This window comes from Mastacembelus armatus, chromosome 6 (genome assembly GCF_900324485.2).
Source record: "Mastacembelus armatus chromosome 6, fMasArm1.2, whole genome shotgun sequence".
Lineage (NCBI taxonomy): Eukaryota > Metazoa > Chordata > Actinopteri > Synbranchiformes > Mastacembelidae > Mastacembelus > Mastacembelus armatus.
This window is the reverse complement of record NC_046638.1, coordinates 19,768,311-19,788,489: the sequence shown is the minus strand read 5'-3', so window position 1 is coordinate 19,788,489 and position 20,179 is coordinate 19,768,311. Positions and strand designations below refer to the sequence as shown.

The window sequence follows — 20,179 nt, the reverse complement described above, 5'->3', positions numbered from 1 at the left end:
GACCATAATGCTTTCAGGGAAAGTACCTTGAGATCTCTGCAGAGACCTGAAGGGAAACATCACTGTACTTCTGGCAGAAGAAAACCTTACATGTATTTTCCATATGATGGCTCAATTAATTGAACGTGTGCTTGATTGACAAGTGGCTCCAGAGTTCTCCTTCGATGGCCGGAGCCACATTCAATTCCAGCTCCTGTGGTCCTTGCCTGCACGACAGACAAGAGTCCAAGCTGGGGTTCGGACTCGTGCCATCGCTGGGGTCATCCTCAGCCTGCTCTCTCAGGAGCAGAACGAATACCTGCGTTTAGAGGTGAGTCATGAATGGTCAATCCCCTCCACCTTGAAAGCTTTGATTGTTTTGTTTGTGTGTCTAAAAATGATTATAAGTGCATGAACAATGAATACAGCAAATGCTTGTCAGGCTAAGAGTGAGTAATACCAGGGTTGGAGACGTATGGGTGGATACTGAGGGGGCTGGTGACTGACATATGTATGTTCTCGACAAGGTCTTTCAGTAAGTCTGCAGAATGCTGCTATTGAGAGGCTGCTATTTTAGAAATTATTCCTCATTTGTTCAAGGTTATTTCTGTCTCTGGTTAATTTTTCAAGCACAATTCGCTATGACAAGAAATCAAATGTGTGCACTTTAATTCAAAGGCAGAATCCTCTTAAGTGGAGGTCAAATCCTCTGCTCTGTACTTGAGGGTTTTGACACAACTAGCTCCAAGTGGTGAGCTCAGAGTCATGTCTGTACACATGCTGCTTGCTTTGGCACAGCTGGTGTAGAGCGGTGCTCACGCAGCGCATTTCTTCAGAAGACAAGTCTTCTTCACTTCACGAGAAAACCAGACCTCTCTTCTTCTTCGGCCTGACACATTCTGGACTGGAGATGAGGCCAATGTTTCTTGTCAAAGCCTTTTGTCTCATTGACTGACAGATCAAGTGTGAACAGTGCCTGGAAGTAAATATGCCTTCTGGCACTATCATTCTTGGTGGCTGGTCACAGGTCAGTTATTCGCAGCGAACCTGTCTCCATTGTGGAGTACTCCACTCCACTGGTTGTCTTTGAAAAACATCTTGTCTTTGAGCTTGTGCTTGTTATTTGTTAGAAAGCATTGTTTAAAGCATCACCCCCATCTCTTGTTCTTTGGGTCTTTACACAACATGCGGAAAAACAACCCTGTCCTCTTCCCTTGCTGAAACCCCACAGTGACAGGAAAAGGAAAAGGCTGTAGCCTTCCCTGTATGTGGGCTGTGAAGCCTCTCTCCATGAAATCCTCACCAGAGCTGAATTGGTGAACTGGATAAAACATCTGATGTTTGTCTGTGGTAGCATGTGCAAGCATTTTCAGCATGGTTGTGTCAAAGCTCTTAGAAACACTTGAGCACAAGCCTGGTGTGTTTGCCAACAACAAGACCTAATTTAAAGGGTTGTCTCTCTTCCTCTTTTTTTTTCAGAGTAGATATGGGATAGAGTGCACACTGAATAAATAACTTCACTTTTACACAAAGGTTACCAGGGGGTAGCCGTGTATAAACAGCATGCAGCTCTCCAAGGGGTATGGTGTCTCCATAAAGAAAACATTTATCTAATGCAGTGGGTGAAGAAGTTTTTGGGAGCGAGTGGCTTGCACTGCTTTGTCACAGACCACCACAGACCACCTTTTCTTTTTTATCATTAACTGTGAATTAAGTGTGAAGTGTTCTATAGAAATTCAGACTTCAGAAATTCTCTTGAACATTTCTATATAATAGTGATTGCGTCAGTCTGTGATCACTGCAGAAAGTTTATATAATCAGATTTTTTCCTGAGTATTGATTGAATCCTTTTGTCCTTTGCTCATTTTTGTTGTGCACTTCAGGGCAGGATGAAGGGTAGAGCACAGTCAGCTTTTACTCTGTGTGTGTGTGTGTCTGTGTGTGTGCGAGGTAGGCACATTTTAGAGGCCCATGCTGAGGGAGCAATAGTTAATGTAGGCTGGGCTGAATGTGAATTATCTTGCCCCACAGTTTCCAATTAAACTTTGGACATGTACAAGCTGTAGTTATGGGGACCCCTCATTGGTAGACTCCATTGTGTTCGCTCATCCTTAACTGCTGAAGATAATTGTTGTTTCTTGTATACCTTTGGTTCAGGATGACTCCAGCTTCTTCCATGCACTGATGTGCTGCAACTGCTGAATCCATTTTTACCACTGAAAGTGGCATGTTTACCACAGAGTCTTTTAGTAGTAGCTGAATTTCACAATTCTTGCCTGATCCAAATTTTCTTCACCACAGGAGCTGGCCCACTTCTCGTAATATTATTATGCTCAAGTTGTGTTTTTGTCCATCAATACAGCACAAGATGGCTGGGGTCCAGGTCTGTCAGTTTAGAATTTATGTGAACCCATTTCACAAACTTAGACAACTATTGAAGTTCACAGCAACTCAGACAGTGTTACTACAACTAATGACAGAACTTGACAGAAGCAGCTTGTTTTATTGAAGTTCAAAAGTCTCCACTTACAGATTTTAGATGCTTTAATTGTGAAACCCATCCAAAAATGAAATTGACTTTATTGTTTTATGCTTGTCCAAATTTCAAATCAGATAAGCCCTACTGTGTATTGCAGGTTTTTCAAGGTGTGGCGGCAGTATTCTACAACCTTGGCGATGGCGACTACAACATCACGTTGCCCTTCTACCGCATCAATGATGGAGAGTGGCATGAGGTGGAGATGGATCGTTACGGCAGGGAGTTCACCCTGCGGCTGGATGGAGGTGGAGGACGGCGAGAGGTTACTGCCTCACCTGGGCGGAGCCAGGAGATCATTATTGACCCCTCTGTGGTGATGCTTGGAAACTCTTTTCCCTCAGGACACAACCGGAGCTTCCTAGGTGGGTGGCTGCTTATGTATTCTGATAGCATTGCACTGCATGAATGGATGAGATAAACAAGTGATCAGGTGAATTAGTTGGTAAGAGGTAGACTCAATAAGGTGAATGATTTAACAGGTTAATATATAATTAAGTTTTGTGGAAAATCAAAGGATTGGACTTGTATACCTGCTAAAATAAATGGACACAGTGTTTCCATGCTGATCTTTATCACCGGTGTTTCTACATTTCACAACCTGGCAAAGAAGCGTTTTGATCCCTTAGTTTCAAGGAGATGAAAGAAAGTGGGCACTGATCTGTATTTAAATTGTGTGTTTCACCTCATGCTTCCCACAGAGTGAGCAAACTAACCAGCAGAGAAAATATCCTTCAAAAAAAGAAGTTCATGCTGACAGCTTAGCCTCAGGCTGTTTGTGTGTTTGCATGCAGGAGGGCATGTGTGTGCATCTGCAGGTGTGTCATCGAGTCGATTCATGTGTATTAATGTATGTGGGTCTGTGTATTTGAGTTTACACCCCTGCCACGTTGGAAATGTGTATCCATAGAAGATTTTGCCTGAGGACTGGTGTCTTAGTGTGTGTCTTTTGGCATTGTAAACACTGTTTGTTTTCTCCTCCTCTTTTCTTCTCGCTATCCACCAGGGTGTTTGCGAGATGTGAGGTTTAACGGCCGCGCCATCCCCCTGGATCGGGCGCAGCATTCAGAGGGGCTTCAGGTGGTCACTTCACAGGGTGTCTCTGTCGGCTGTTCTTCAGACGCCTGCAGGAAACATCACTGTTCCTCTCCCTTGGTCTGCGTGGACCTCTGGAGACACCACGAGTGCAGGTGCTGTAAATATACAGAATAAATAACCCAGGATGTTAATTAGGTTTTGCAGTATGCAGGCACGTCCTGTACATATTTGCACGCATACATCTAGAGACAAGAAATGCAGGCCATAGCCTTGCATATAATAAAATGAGTAAAACTGACTCTAAACTTAGAAATTGCATTAACAAACAATGTCAAGACTGACACCCACATTGTATAAATTTATTACAGGGGTTAGACAAAATAATGAAACCTTCTTCTGGAAAAGAATTTAAAAACTGCTAGAAATGTGGGTCACATTAGGTTGAATGCAGTTTATCATTTGTCAACTATAAACAAGATCTGAGAAGCAGCACTTGGGCGTACATGTTTTATCATGAGAACAAAACATTCAGTGAAGACAGGCCATGGGGTCATTTTTAGCCAAAAATGTTTCTCTAAAAACCCAGTGTGCATTACCAGCTCACCACCAAACGGCACACAAGTAGCTGACTAGTTGATGAACTGACATTAGTGGAGCATTTAGTGTCTCAAGAGCCAGATATTTCACCCAGGAGTTGGTAGAATTGAAAAACAGAATTGAAGAGAATGAACCTTGGTCTTAGCATTCACTAGGTAATCAGAAACACAACTCACTGTTTGACTGATTGGATGCGTAAATAAGCAACTGCTAGCAGTAAGAGTGATAAGAACAACTTCTGGGCTTGAGATGTTGTAAAAGTCCCTCAATAATGTCTTATGTGTTTTCTAAAAAAGTGAAGAAAGTGAAAAACCCATGCATGTTTATTGATGTTTACAAACATTGAGAAGTTGCAGGCACAGGATTATATTACTTATTAAAGACCTATAACTGATTGGTTAAGAATTTACAACTCTACATATAGAGTACATTCATATTTAACAATAATTACTTATTACAGATTATACACTGCTCGAATAGCACATGCAGTCTATGCATCTAATTATATTGAACTGTCTGGTCAGAGTTTTCCTGTATCAAAGTGTCCACCAGATGGCAGCTAGGCTGAATTCATGTTAAACTGTTTATCTAATAGTGTCTCCACCTGAGTGAATAGTGTATAACAGCAGAAACTGCCAAAGTCTCAGAGACCCCTTTAAACCCTGCAGGACCACTAAGCCTTCTAGCTGTGGTTTCAAGACTCAAACCAGTGTGGGACTTTTCACTGAAGTTACATCCATATTCTGTGATTGCTGCACAGCCTCAGGATACATCGCACTGAAAGAAGCAGAGATCAAGGTTCAATGATATTCAGGGGATATTTTGTACAAATATGCTAAGGAAGTACTACTGCAAAGCCAATCTTTGCTACTTGGTTTCTCTTTATGTTTTTTTCCTAATGTACAGTTGAATCCATGTAACCTTCACAGAGCCTGTCTTTGAATCTGATATAACAGGTGTAACTCCTGAGGGATTTATTTTTACACTGTCAGCTTAGGTTTCATAGTTCTGTAGAATTCAGTGTTCCCTTTAATCTGACAGCTTACTAGGTGTCTCGTGTCTTTACACTGCTGTCTCTTCTTGGCACAGGTGCCCTCCAGGCCACCTAACCAAAGAGAGCTCGTTGGGCAAAGTGTGTGTTTACACATTGTGCGCCAGCCGGCCGTGTCGCCACGGCACCTGTGTGGCTCATTCTCCATCCCGCTACTCGTGTCAATGCAGTGAGGGCTACCGGGGGCGGCACTGCGATGTGGTGCTTGCCATATTCCACAATGAGGACAGCAACAGTCTCAGCCTCAGCTCCATGTTCGCCATCAGCATCTGTGTCATGGCCTTTCTAGGTAGCTATGTCGACTATGTCCTTTTCTACCTGTGGTAACAACACTGTCACCATCTCATTTTATGTTTCTTAATGTCTTTTGTATTTTTTTTGGTTTTGTCTTTGTCTTTAATACATTGATTTTCATCACTTTCAATTTTTATTTTTGCTATTTTTCATCCTTATTGCATAAGTCTTACCTTTTGTTTGGTTTTATGTGCAACATCCACTGTTTTATTATTATTATTATTTGTTGTCCATCCATGTGCTTCATTTATACAAATGGCTTGTATAGCTTTATTGATTTCTTGAGTCTGCCAGAATGTGATTTCTGCATGTGAGGTTGGTGGAAGTGTTGGTGAAACAAATATCTGCACTGGAAGAAAAGCAGGGAGGGAAACATTGTATGTCTCAATTTGTGATTCACGGGGAAGTTGTAAAAGTCCTCGCAGAATTAAATAGTTTCTTTTCGTATTTTTTTTTATATTTCTCATCACTTCTGTGTCCCCTGTCGCTTCCAAAGTTACACACTCACTGCAATTTCACTCTTAGCCATACTTTCTATCTTTCCACCTTATTTTATATCCCACTATCCACTCATTTTACTCCCATAATGTCTTTTTTTGCCTTTCCTTCCATGTATTTGTGTATATTTCTGTTTTCCCAAGACTGCCTAAATGTGTCCATATAGTGCCAAGGACTGAAATATAGCATTTTAGAGTTATGTACAGTGTTTGGAGCTGTGATCAGGGAACATGCACAGCAAGAAAATCCTCCAAAGTAAGAAACGTTCAGGTCTAGGTTAATATTTAATAAAGTTTAGATTTAGGTGAAGATTTTTTTTCATTCCTAGTCCTAATGTTATGAAGTTAAATGTAAGTAGAATCAAGTGATTGCAGGATGACTTGAATACTGAAGGTTAGATTTGACACAAGTGTTTCACAAGTGAGTTTCTCTCTCATAGTACTGGAGAAATTAAAATACTTGGGCCAAGATTCCTGTGGCCTGATATCTGGCAGCAAGCAGCATGCAAGTACAGCACAAAACCAGCTCATCTACAAAAATATTTTTTGCCACAATACAAGATACTAAACTTTTAACCGCAGGAGCAAACAGCATCTTTTGTATTTATCCTCAACACTTTAATCACTTTATATTGTAAAATGTGAAATCATGATCGCTGGAGAATAATCAATTAACTACTATATTTATATCCCATGATGAAAAAATATCCACCTGCTCAAGTACTGTGGCTTCAAAATAAAATCCACCCATACAGAAAAAAGAGAAAAAAATCATCTGTAAACATCTAAATTGCACAAACTACACACACATTATAGTAAAATTTCAAATTCACATTGAAATACCAATTTTAATGAGCGTAAGCTGTACCAGTAATTGAAAATGTGATATTTCAATCTATGGGAAAGCTTAAAATTCATCTAATTACTTCCTTGTTTCTTACCATTTGTTGCTATTCATGGTTAGAAATAGTACAAAAATAAATTCAATAATTTTTTATGTAATAGTGATGTCTCTGAGTGGCTACAATATATTGCAAACAAACAAGTAACAACATATGTAGCTCTTATGTGATATATCTAATAGCCTCACAGCATTATGTGTAATTATTATGTTTGTGTGAGACTTTGGTCTGAGCTGTGATCAGCACATCTACAGATCTTTAATGTTTGATGAGGTATTTGGAAAATAAAATAATTTAAAAGGTAATCATTTCTTACAATCATTGTGACTAAACATTAAATAAACCTGCACATTCCCAGCTACAGCACAGCATGCAGTCATCACAACGCAGTCAGATGGAGGGTTAGCAGATGCGGCCTGATTGGTTGTCGCACATTATAAATAATAAATGCTCACACTAGTGAAAATATTAAATCATAATTGTGGCAGAGGTATGTGATGAAAAGCTGACACCAAGCAATTCACTCTGTGATAAATCAGGTAAAATAAAATCATGAGTTGACAGCAATAATAAGAGTATAAATCACTTCACAAAATCATATAATGGTGCAGAAGAGAATCAAATAAAACCTTGGGAGTTTTTATACAATATATATTATTTATATATTATGAAAGTTATAACTGAATTAGCAGACCTTGGGTGAGGGAGTTTGAAGGCCTTCATGGAAAAATCTCACTTTGAAGACTTATCAGTTGATCTAAGGCTGTACTCTGACATATAAGAGGTCATGAGTTCAGAAATGCATTCCTCAGCCTGACCACTGACTGCTTTGTAGATGAGGAACAGAATCTTAAAATCAATAAGTCTAAGATGAGAGTTACGTGGTCTCTGCTTTGTGCCTGTTGAGAGTGGAGCTGTTGAATTTTAAAGTTTAACTGTATGACTTATGCCTGAGTGCATTATTTAAGCAAAAGGTATAAATACATAGATGACCCTTTCCAGGTATATAGTTTAAAATATTTTGGATATATTTTTTTAGTTGACAAAGCAGTTAATTTGATGCATTTTTCTTATGCATCAAATTTTAGTTCACAGTCAAATATTATGCCAAGAATACAGTAATTAGTGCACAAAATTTGCAACCAGTAAGTGTGCAGAGCAGCTTATTCAATTACCTTTGCAAATATTTGGAGACGATTTGTTTATCATATATATAAAGCTGTAAAGAAAAATAATGCTTGTAGTGTTATGTAACCATATAAATGGTTACATAACCATTTATATGGTTACATATAAATGGTTATATGTAACCATATAAACCTTGAACAATATAATAACCATATAACCTTGAACAAATATATTAGAGCCTAAAAATGAACCCTGGGGAACACCATGTTATATTTATAGATAATTAAATAAAATTATCACTTTTAATTGAAAAAACTCAACAACATGACTGTTTTAATTATTTAATCTATAAAATGACTGCTGCAATTTATTGAGGTGAGACTTCCAAACTATTTTTTTTTCCAAATCAACAGTTCAAAGCCCAGAGACATTGCTGATAAAATGCTGAGAAGAGCTGCAAACCTCACATTTGGTGTCAGTGAGAATGGTTTATTTGTTATCAGAATAGTTGCTGATTGGGGGCCACTGGTGGTGTAGTGGTAGTGTCCCTGTCCACGAACGCTGGGGACGCCGGCTCGACCCCCAAGCCGGCTGTCACAAACGACCTGCATGTTTTCCCTTGCTCTCTCCCTGATTTCCTGTCTCTCTCTCCACTGTCCTATCAATAAAGGCAGAAATGCCCAAAAAATTAAAAAAAAAAAAAAAAAAAAAGAATAGTTGCTGATTCAGCTCTAAACCTGAACCAGTTAAGTGGTGATGACATTTGTCCAATGCTGTAAATATCCATCCATTATCTATACCCGCTTATTCCTTTAACCAGGGTCACGGGGATCTGCTGGAGCCTATCCCAGCTCTATTTCAGGTGGAAGGCAGGGGTACACCCTGGACAGGTCATCAGTTTGTGACACCACAGGGCCACATATAGACACACAAAGACAAACAACACACTCACACTCACACTCACTCCTATGGGCCTGCTGTAAACAATCTAATAAAATTGCAGGGTTGATACTGTATAAGCTGTGTTGTGATCTAATAGGACCAAGATTCAATATACAATAAACCACACACATTACACTTGCGTCAAAAAAGGCAAACTATCTTTTTAATTCATGGTCAAGATTGTAGTTCATTTTAAGGATTGTAGCTACAGAAACTTTTTTTGGGTGGAAGGGGGGGGGGCTCAAAAAGATAGGTGTGTGTGTGGGTGTGTGTGTGTGTGTGTGCATGTTGGTGCACTCACTATCCTCTGAAGGGCCACATCGCTGTTTATGAGTCTTTCTGTCAGAGACAGGCTTATAAAATGCTTCGGCAATTCAATACACTGTCCCTGCCTCAATAACTGACTCAACATTCCCTCCAGGGCATGTGGCTAGTATTGGGACATCATTTATTCTGACACTTGTGAGTGAGATGTATAAAGCAGTCTTCAATATTTGATAATGATTTCAAAGATGAAGAAGTGCGGCCTTGGCACCATTCATGAAAATTCATGTGTTTCTTGCATGCTAACTAGAAGAAGGTGCAGTCTATTTGAAGTAGCTTTTCTGTCATCATCATGGGGCAAATTAATAAAAAAAAACATTCTTTGGTGTCTCTATTTTCACATCTAGAAAAAAATTGTAAAACTATATTCTTAAGCACAAAACATAAAAAGAGAAGCTGTTTTACCAGGCCATAGTTCTGAAAAAAAAGTTAGTCCAGCGGTTGTGTTTAATGAAAAGCTGGTTATACAGTTGTTTAATGATGATCCTCACCACCACAGGGACCACTACCATAAACACACACTCACATCCTGCTGCCTGCACACTCCCTGCACTAAGCAAGACTGCTAGCTGGGTGCTAAATTAAAGGGGGACTCCTACTCTGCCTCGATGTGCATTAAAAGTTAAAATGATCATTCATTATTAAGGTTTTTACGTAAGCCAACACACACCAATTAGAATGAGTTCAACTTGTGCTATTGACAGAGCCAGATGAGCTGATGTCTGACCAAGCCTCAATTAGTCCAGCATCAAATCTGACATTCTGTTTTTGAAGAATGGGGGAAAAATTGCTTCCCATATGGGCTCGTGGAAGCTAATCAAACATGTAAAGCGCCTGTTATTCCCTGAGAGATTTATAAATGAATTATTTTTCAACTATTCTCCATCTCTCACCTGTCTCATTTCCTCCTGCTCATCTGTTGTCTTATCCCTCAAATCTCAGTGTTTCATCTGTCTCAAAGCGCTTTTTCCCCCTCATTAACCTCAGGCTGGAGCTACAGTGAAAGTGTTGTGATCAAGCTATGTTGTTGTTTGGACACTCATTTATAATGCACAATCTGGTCCAGGCTAACAACATAATACCCAGTTGACAGTAATGGTTACAGGGCAAAGAGGCAGCAGCATTATGGATTGATGAATGACTGCGATGTTTGTTCTCCCCCCAGAGAGATATTGATCTGACTGGATCACTGCAATGTAGCTGCCCATGCACATGCACACAGCTCTGGGCAGTAGTGGCTGCAGGTGCAGGGAGCAGACACTGTGTCAGAGTATGTGCTTAGTTGTGCCTAATTATGTTAGTGTGTGTGGTGGATGGGTTGTGCTGCAGCCCTTCAGCACTGTGTATCGAACTCCTCCCCTATAGAGATGTGTTTAATACCAGCTCAAGTGATATAGAGGGGTGAAGTGAGCGCGGGCCTCCAGGCAGCACCTCAGAGCAGGAAATTCTGGAGGTGAGGAGGTGCTGGGCCTCATTGAGATTCTAGTGTTTTCTTCGAAGGCCGCTACGGTGCAGCAGTGAGGGGGCCAGGTCAGCTGATACATCTTTCCCCTCTGCCCCACACTGAGTACAGCCAGCTTAGGAGCAGAGGGAGGGGAGGGGAGGGGAGGGGGGCTTACAAACTCTCTTTTCATCTGATATGAGAAGAGCACAGAAACAGGAAAGTCTAGCAGCTGAGGTGTTAAATATGTTCCAGCTAGTGAATAAATAGAGATAATGATTTTTAATTGAGGTAACATTTATTCGGCAGAGATAAGCTCTCAGGGAGTTGTTTTTCTGTCCTTGTTTATGAGGACCTGGCTGTTTGTGTGACCCCAAAGAGCTGTTGGTGCATTATTCTCTTTAGAAGCAATTACTTGAAAAATCCAGACTAATGTGATTACCCTGCCTTTCTCAGAAGACTCCCAATTAAACAGATACTTAGCACGCAACATATAAACTATTTTAGTTGAAAAAGATCTTATCTAGTGTGAGAAATAAAAGCTGAGGCCAGACAGAGGGCAGAGACTGAAACAACAGGAACAGTGGGGAACTTAATGAGTGAGGAAAAGATGAGGAAAAGCAGAAGGATGCTCCAATACAGGGAGACAACAAAAAAAATATAGAGATAAAAAAGTAAGAGAGTCAAAGTGTGCACTAGTAAAAACAGATAGTGAGGTAGTGAGAAAGAGAAAGAAGGATGGCAGATGGGGGAAAATATTGGTTGAGATTAATGGACTTTAAAGGTCAGTCCAGCATGTTGTATAATTCAGCACACAATAGCTCTGATTGATGTGTATGCTTTAGGACCTTTCCTGCAAGGCTCCTGCAGCATTCCTCTCCACATTCAGTGGAGCCGCTGAGGCTTTGAGTTTAAGCTGGGAGGAGTACAAATTCAGTTAATAGGTTTCCAAGGAACTGCGGTCTTTGATAAAACAGGAGACAGAGAGGCAACTTCAAAGGGAGTAGATGGAAAGGTGGTGTCTTTGTTTCCATACATGTTCTATTAGTATGTCTTAACTGTGCAGTCAGTGCAACTAATGGGACTTACAGCACACATCAGTGTGTCGGAAAATCCATTTACACTTAAATATGATTAGTCTGCATTACCTATTCATTTACAAGGATGCTGGGTGTTACATAACATCTGATGAAAAATACATGTATATTCATATTACATAGCCCATGTGGTATTTACGAGTGTTTCAGTGATATCTCACTCTCAGCTGACACTGTCAATTTCAATTGCACCCAAAGATAGGTGTTTTTTTTCTGCCCACAGTCTCATTTTAATTATGTGAGACTGCTACTGCTGTGTTAACTTGCTCTCTGGCACCCCTCAGTGTTGATGCTGGGCCTGTTCCTCTACTCCTGCTGGAGAAGACACAAGGGCCTTAAGGAGGGTGTGTACCATGTGTCTGCGCACCACGGAGAGTGGGAGGATATCCGAGAAAATGTGCTCAACTACGACGAGGAAGGCGGAGGAGAGCAGGACCAGGTAAAGACAGACACCCAGGGGAAGTAAATCGAGTACTAAACACTTTGAAGTTTTCTTTTCCATGGTTATGTATCCCATACTTCCAGACTTCTTTTTAAAGCATGCACATAAGGGCGAGGGGCTAAACCAGCAAACATTAACATTTGATAGAGAACGGTTTTAGTTGGTGTCTTGAAATGAAAACCAAATATCAGTTCCCTGGAGACCCATGGATGTGAGGTAATTAGCTGAAATTAAACAAGTAGACACCAAATAGCTGTTAATGCCTGTTTTAATAGTGCTGAAAATAGCAGTGTGCCCCCTCCCAACGCAGCACCACAACCAGCAGCAATCAGATAATTAATTACTCGCCTAATCAATTGTGCTGTTGTTGCCAACATTTCTTCCTACATGGTGGATCCAGCATCTTAGTCTGAGGAACAGGTTCATTTGCAGGCGGGCGCATTAGCTGAGCTACACTGCTCTGAGCACAGATTGGTGTCATGTGGCAATGTTGTTTTTCATTATCTCTTAAATTCCTAAAAAGATTGCACAAGGGGGAAAATGCCTATTTTCTTCTTTGTTGTTCTTTCCTTCCCTGTTCGTCTCTCTGTTGCTCTGCCAGAATGCCTTCAACATGGTGGAGCTGCAGCGCTCCCTCCAGCCCAGCCCAGCGCAGTCTCTCCGATACAGTTATCCGCAAAGCGTCATCTCCTACCCGCAGACGAAGCTTCCCCAGGACAACAACAAGAAGGGGGTGTCCAACGAAACTGGCAGCGCCGCTATCGCTCTGCGTCTGGCGATCCCCCCCTCTGAGACAGAAACCCTGCCCTCCCCTCTGACCTTCCGCCGCTCCCAGAAAACCCTCTCCTTCTCCAGCCAGGACTTGGCCCGCTACCTGTGTGAGGTCATCAGGGACATGGAGCACCCGGGGGAGCTCGGCACCATGACCACACCGCGCCGTCTCTCCGGACAGGAGCGCGGGCTGGCGGCGGTGCGCTCCCTCAGCTCCCTCAGCGCGACTCAGGGTTCGGATGTCAGGCATCAGGGGGCCCAGAGCACCCGGCTAGACAGGTTCAAAACCCTCCGAGCTGTGGTTAGCGATCTGAGAGGAGAGTCCAAGACTCCGGAGGGCCAGAGAGACAAAGTGAAGGAGAGCAGAGGGCAGCTGAACTGCAAGAAGAGCGGGTGAGACCGCACTCAGAGAACTGATGGTTGCAGAAAAGCAACGCTGATCTGACGGTGGAAATCCAAGGGGAGATAATTAAATGTGAAATACTGGGAGGGTGCCCAGGGTCTGTGTGAAGTCTGCTATAAATGTACTGTATTGATGAAACTTTGAACATTTCAGTTCTTTGATATCAACGATGTTTACCAATGAATGATCAGATGTGATGTATTGTTTACTTGGCATTGCACTGTACTATTTACTCCACAGAAAGCTCTTTTTGGAAGCGCCCTGTGTTAAAACTACTCATGTCATAAATCTCATAACAGTAATGTCTGCAAGTGAGACGGCAAATGGGATTCCTGCGAGGGAGCTTGATTCTTTTTGCTGTTAATGAGTCATGGAATCGTTTACGTGACAAAATGACTTTGTTTCATTTATATGATCTATTTCTTTCCCTTCTTTTAAATAAATGAATATCTTTGATAATATTTCCAGTTTGATCTTGTTCAAACACGGTTTCACATTAGTCATCACCAAATCTCCCGTTTTTGAAGTTCAAGCCAACTTTCATCATCAAATGTTGGTCAGGCAGCTTTTTTCTGTTCGGCAGTGAAGTCAGATGTCTTGCTTATTACGCACACATGAATAATTGGTCTCACTTTATTTGTCTTCCTTTATTCCTGGCAGTGATGAAAATATTCATAACTAGAAATAAAGTGGAACAGCTGTTCTTGTCTTATTCAGCTAAATATCACCAGCAACAAACCTCTGATGAGAAGAACAGAGTGGATTTCAGGATGAATCATTCATGCTCAGAGCCTGTAGCCTTTCTGACCTGAGCTGCTGGGAGCCTGCACAATACTCCTGAAGAGCGGAAGTCCCACTAGGCGGCCCTCCACCACACTTAATTGGCCGGCATTACTTGAGTTAAACAGCTGCGACACTGGAGCGAGCCGCGGGGGACGCACACCGAGTTGCTGTGCGCAGCTGATGGTCTTGATGTTTTGCCTCCAGTCTTTCTACACCACTACATAAGGCATCGCACTGAAGTCCAGTGAGAAAGGATCGTTTCAACTCCCAGAGGGTTTTTAAGGCGCTTTTCTGTGCGCGAGTCAGGAAAACTTTTGTGAGCCTAAAGATCAGCACGAAATTCCTGCTACTCTCCACCTGCTTCTGCTTGTCGTTATTAACGCTGTTACTGAATTATGGATGATTACATTCTCTCCAGGCGTCTCTGAGGTGAATATGTGAACCCACACTGCCACCTATTGGCGAGCTACTGGCACCGCATTTGGTACAAACAACCTCTCATTACACCAGATTTACAATTTATCTCCGTGGTGCAAGTGAAATTGTTCACAGCGGGATCTCAGAAGTACAGCAGCCTTGAACAAGTCCATGGTTATTTCTGACATCATGAATTACAATTTGGCTCAAATATTAATCATGAAAAGTAGAAAAAGTTCTATATGCATGATGTTTATGCAAAATTCACTTACTGTAGTTTTCCTACCAATTGATTGTGCAAACTGGGACACAATACAATCACATTGAATTCATTAAAATCAAAAATAAAATTGTAAATGGGGCTATATAGCTTGAGGTCTTTGGCTTTGTAAATCTTAGGAGGCTGCATCATAATGTAAGCGAAACTGTCTTTGAAATTCCAGGAGCCTCCCCACCACCTGTTCCCGTGTAGCTGCCCACTGGTCAACAGATCTGATGCTGTGAACCCCGGAAGCTTCCAGGTGTTACTGAGAGCAGGATGTTCTTTAAAAAGAGAGCACTGCTCTCAGCAGAAGCACCCAGAATAAACAGAGACCAAGCCTCCTGTCATCATTTACCTTTTTATTCTAAGTGGATGCATTTTTATCTTTTAGCCATTAGAGGACACTCTAAAGCAATACACTAGAGCCGAAGCAGCATGGAAGAGCACAACATGGTTTGATTAGCAAAATAATGATGTGACTCATATGCTGTAGCTTTCACAGTCACCATATGTCAAACCGAACACCTATGGGAGTTACTGGGCCAACCTTTCAGATGCTGTCAACCACATCATCATTAAAACTGCTAAACGTGTTCAGATCTTTTATTGTAAGTGAAGGTTCCAGTACCACAATCTAAAAGTAAAGTCATAGATGGCATCCATGTGACTGAGAATGTAAATGTAACAGTAACAGATTGTTAAATATTGCATGAACGCAAAAATTCCTGCTTTACAAATATGTTCTTCAAAACTCTGGACATGTCTATTAGCTTTCATTCATTTTTTGTGAGGTACAGGATGATTGTACCTGTTTGAGCTTTGACCACATCTATAAAGTCTCTGCGGTAGAACTGGGAACAATTCACCTAAATCTAAAATGTGATAAGGAGGAGTTTGTCAATGGAGTTTTATAAAGGCTCATTACAACAAAATGATTTAATCTTAAACAATCTATCTTATTTGTGAAATTCTATCAAATTATAAGATTAGTTAGTTGAATGGGCAGCACAATAACTCAGTAGCATGCCGTTGCCTCACAGCAAGAAGGTTCCTGGTTTGAAACCCATCAGGGGCCTTTCTGTGTGGAGTTTGCATGTTCTCCCTGTGCTTGTGTGGGTTTTCTCCAGGTACTCTGGTTTCCTCCCACAGTCCAAAAACATGTATGTCAGGTTGATTGGTGACTCTAAATTGCCCATAGGAGTGAGTGTGAGTGTGTGAGGTTGTTTGTCTCTATGTGGCCCTGTGATGGACTGGGGACCTGTCCAGGGTGGACCCCTGTCTTTCACCCAGAGAGAGCTGGGATAGGCTCCAGCTGATCCCTGCGACCCTGGTTAGGAGAGGGTATAGATGATGGATGGTTTGTTGAACAGTTTCCAGATAACGTAGGAGCATTAAATAGTTCCCATTGAAATTCAGTGAAGTAGCAGTATAATGTCTGCATATAGCTTAATAGAAATACTCCACTAAAGTACTGTACACTACAAAGTCACTAGTCTGGTCACACTCTCATTCAGTTTAATGGAAGTCTGCCCAGACTTTTGGCTGCAACCTTTGACTGGTAGTGTGTCAGCCACCACCGCTTAACACCACAGGAGGGCATCTGTTCTTTATTCTTCATGGTGACCCAGCACCCACGATGATGCTGAGTTGTTTTTGTCACCCATCTGTAATCTTGCCTTAGGAGTCATGAGATTGTCATGGCAGGTCTTACAAACTAAAAATTAACAACATCTTCTCAAAGGCAGATAACTATTCTAAACCCATCAGATTGAAAATAAAGAAACCAGTCTGAGTGTAGGATTTATTCAAGAACCATCAAATTGATGATACACAAAGTCTGGGTGTCCTCCTGCACTGCAGGATACGTTTCTGATGAGGTCTCACTACAGAAGGTGGGGGTGGAGGTAGGAGGTGGTGGTGGGGACTGAAGGCGGAGCAACACAGGAGCAGAGTGTTTGATGTGACAGCTGGAGATTGTAGGAATGAGGGGTGACACACAGAGCTTCAGCTTCCTCAGCCATGGCCGGTCATCCAGTCAGACTGTCAGTCAGTCATTCTCTGAGATTCCAGCTCTGTTTACTCTTGTGTTATTAACGTTTGTGAGTGTGTGTCTGTGCGTGTGTTTATCCTCAGGCAACAGATCTGGGGAAAGTGACAGTGTGGTGTGGCCCTCTGTCAGTCGCCCAGTAAAGTGGCATGCGTGTCAACTCTGCTGACAGACGCTCTCATCCTGCTGGCCAGCGATGGCGGCTGCAAATGTGGGACATGCCTTGTGACAGAGCGACACAGTCTACACGACAATTCGGCATGCAGACAGGACACGAGCAGTCAAGTTTGATGTGTGGGGGTCAGCACTGTGGGCCCGAGCTCTCAGGGGGGTGAATGAGAGCTGCAGTAATCTGTGCGCAGCTGGAGATGCAGCAACCGTGCTACACCTCACTTAGAGTCTTTTGTTTCTAAAATGGATGTAAGAGAAACCGGTTTTTGTCAGAGACAGGCTGACATGGTTCTTCAATGTGCACCATGTGCAGAATGTTAACATCAACAAATTGTTACCCCATGAAGGGTAAATATTTAAGGCCATTAGTTCCTCTACCTGCCTTCAAACTGTATTTAATATCATGTTGAGTCTGGGATAAGCGTTAGTGTTGCAGTGCACACAACATGAGAACGTCCCTGTTCTTACATGCAGTGGAAATTAAAACTTTCAGACATTCTCACAAGGACAGATGGCACATGGAGGGAAAATGAAAAAGTAGTATGAGTATAGTTTTTGGATTGACTACCATTAACAGGTCAGTGATAAAACACATGATATTAAAATACATTTTTAAGCTGATGTGATTACACATACTAACATAAAGAGGGTTACTTTTAATTGTTTAATACACCAGATAGTCACAAATGGTGGTTCAAATGTGTACAGTGGATCATAAAGGAGTGCTTTTCTATATACTGCTAGCCCCAGTCCTGTTTCTGCTATTTGTTTTTCCTATAACACTAAATGTTATCTCTGCATTTCCTCTTTTACTCTCTTCTGCATCTTAGCAAGGTTTAAAAATGAAATGTGTCACCTTAGGATATTTCAGTAATTCAAGTTCAGCTTTTTGTTATGGTTCCCATTTTGCTTTTGTGTTGGTGGCTGTTGCGACAATGATTATTCCATAAATGTATTTATGCTTTAAATTGGATAATGGTCTCTTAAACTTTCAATACTTTTCCTTATTAGTTATTAATAGTGGACCAAGTTGCACCAACCCAGGACTATAATGTACTTTGAGGGGAGAGAGAGTGTTTTTTTTATATCAAGGACAGGGTAAAAACAAAACATATACTGATGAGCAGGGCTTTACAAAGTAAAAAAAAAAATAAATAAATAAAATAAAGCATTTAACACCCTTTCATATTATAGTCATTTTTACACCGTTCCCAAATCAAATACATTACTGGCATGGTGTTCAGATTTTTTTAAACTGCTGTTTCCAAGGTCAAGAATTGCATTAGGTCTTCAGCTTTTTAAGTTAATTTTAGAAAAAATAAAGGCCAGAAAAAAATGCAAATTAAATTTTTACAGTCACACGACTTGTTTGTCTACTGACAAAGATCATGTGATGTGATAGACAGCTCATGAAATGTGACCTTCAAATTGCTGTTTCCAAGTTCATGAATAAACTTGACAGATGTAGATTGTGGATTTCAAAGACGCACTGATTTTATTCGCATAGTCCCATCTTGCAGTTCTTTTTCAGCCACCCACAGATGGCACTCTTGGCCACACCTGAGCTCTGACTCACACCACTGATCTGTGCTCACTTGAAGATCCTCAGGTTTCTTTTCAGACCCAGACAGTCAGATACTTCAACCCTTCCCTGTGTGGCTCAGTGCTCCAGCATTCGGCTCTGCAAGGATGCACCAGACCTCCTTCCAGAAATGCGATGGCTACAGTTTATCATTGACTGTATTGGGAGCATTTAATGGCACAATTGTGATGGATTCTGTGAGTAGTTGATTTATTGATCACGGTCCTTGGCTGTGAATACTCAAATAGTTACCAGTCACCTCCAGAAATCACCTTCCCACACAGCCTTTCTAAAGTTGTAAATGGTTTTGGTTCTGTGCCACAGGTGACTTTGAGACAATAATTGATTGAATATTTGAGAGGGATTACATAAGAGCTGCTGAACCTGTGTGGTGTTCTTGTGTTGAATGTGCCCAGTGGATACTGTCAAAGACTTTATCCATCCATCACTGAGGAAGAGGAGGGTTGAGCTGAACAGCAGTGGAGGGGACGAAGATGGGAGAAGCAGAGGGTGCCTGACAGATGGGCTTAGTGAGTGAATCATTGACAGGGGCCTGCTAACGGATGCTGGCTCCATCAATAGCTCAAAGCCTATGTGATGAATTACTGCAGACAAACAATGCTGAGTAAGCAAATGTGTTTTTAACAAAGCCAGGTGGAAATATTACAGCTTCTTTTCAGAGCTTCCAACATCAAAATACAAGTTGTATTTAGATGCACTTTGTAAATATGGGCACACAGTCAAACTACAGCAAAGCATAGCATTTAATACATATATCACTTTAATTTGCATTATGTTTTATCTTTTACTGTTTATACTATGTAATTCCTTTGTAAATTCTTACTTTTATTTTTATTTTTATAATTATTTCTCTTTATTCCAGTATCCTTTGCCGGACAGCTTCAAAGGTATGCCGCTGCATTTTACTGCACAATCTGTGGGAGTGTGTGCCAAACACATTTATATATGTCTAAAACTACACTCACTGCAGTTTAGCTTCATTTTAATCTAATGCAACATTACATTGCACTATAAATGGACACTGCAGTCACTCCTCTCTTGTACTTCTGATGACGTAGTTTCCTGCTTTTCAAATTCTGAGACCTGGAGTATCACAGCACACTAGCAGATACTGCCAATGATCATGGGTGTTGCCAAATCTGAAGGGTTAGGATTTTAAAGATGATCTGATAAATAATATGGAAGCTAAGATTCTTTTTGTTTTCTGTTTTCTGAAAACGTTAACACCTCCCTTCCCAATCTCCTTTTTCTGTGTCTCCTCCTCCCCATTACTGCAGACAGAACTCCACCAGGTGCTGCTGGAAACAATGGCTGGCCCATACAGGGATCAATGCCAGGCCACTGATGGGCTCTCATTCCTTCACCAGCAGACGTGATAAATGACATGGCCCATATGTTTCAGCAGCCTAGACTCTAGCCGCCAGCCTCCTTTGTCTCTACATCTAAAGGGAGTT

At 41.3% G+C, this 20,179-nt stretch overlaps 1 protein-coding gene across 1 annotated transcript in view; it reads left to right on the top strand.

The window, feature by feature from the left end:
• Window positions 1–13,436, top strand: part of LOC113133119 (neural-cadherin-like) — a 79,723-nt gene extending 66,287 nt beyond the window's left edge. Inside the window, exons 28-33 of the mRNA XM_026311699.1 lie at window positions 144–310; window positions 2,616–2,880; window positions 3,522–3,705; window positions 5,240–5,490; window positions 12,111–12,265; window positions 12,870–13,436. Of these exons, the coding sequence (XP_026167484.1) occupies window positions 144–310; window positions 2,616–2,880; window positions 3,522–3,705; window positions 5,240–5,490; window positions 12,111–12,265; window positions 12,870–13,436 (1,589 nt within the window). The remainder of the gene's footprint in view (window positions 1–143; window positions 311–2,615; window positions 2,881–3,521; window positions 3,706–5,239; window positions 5,491–12,110; window positions 12,266–12,869) is intronic.
• The last annotated feature ends 6,743 nt before the right edge of the window (window positions 13,437–20,179 follow it).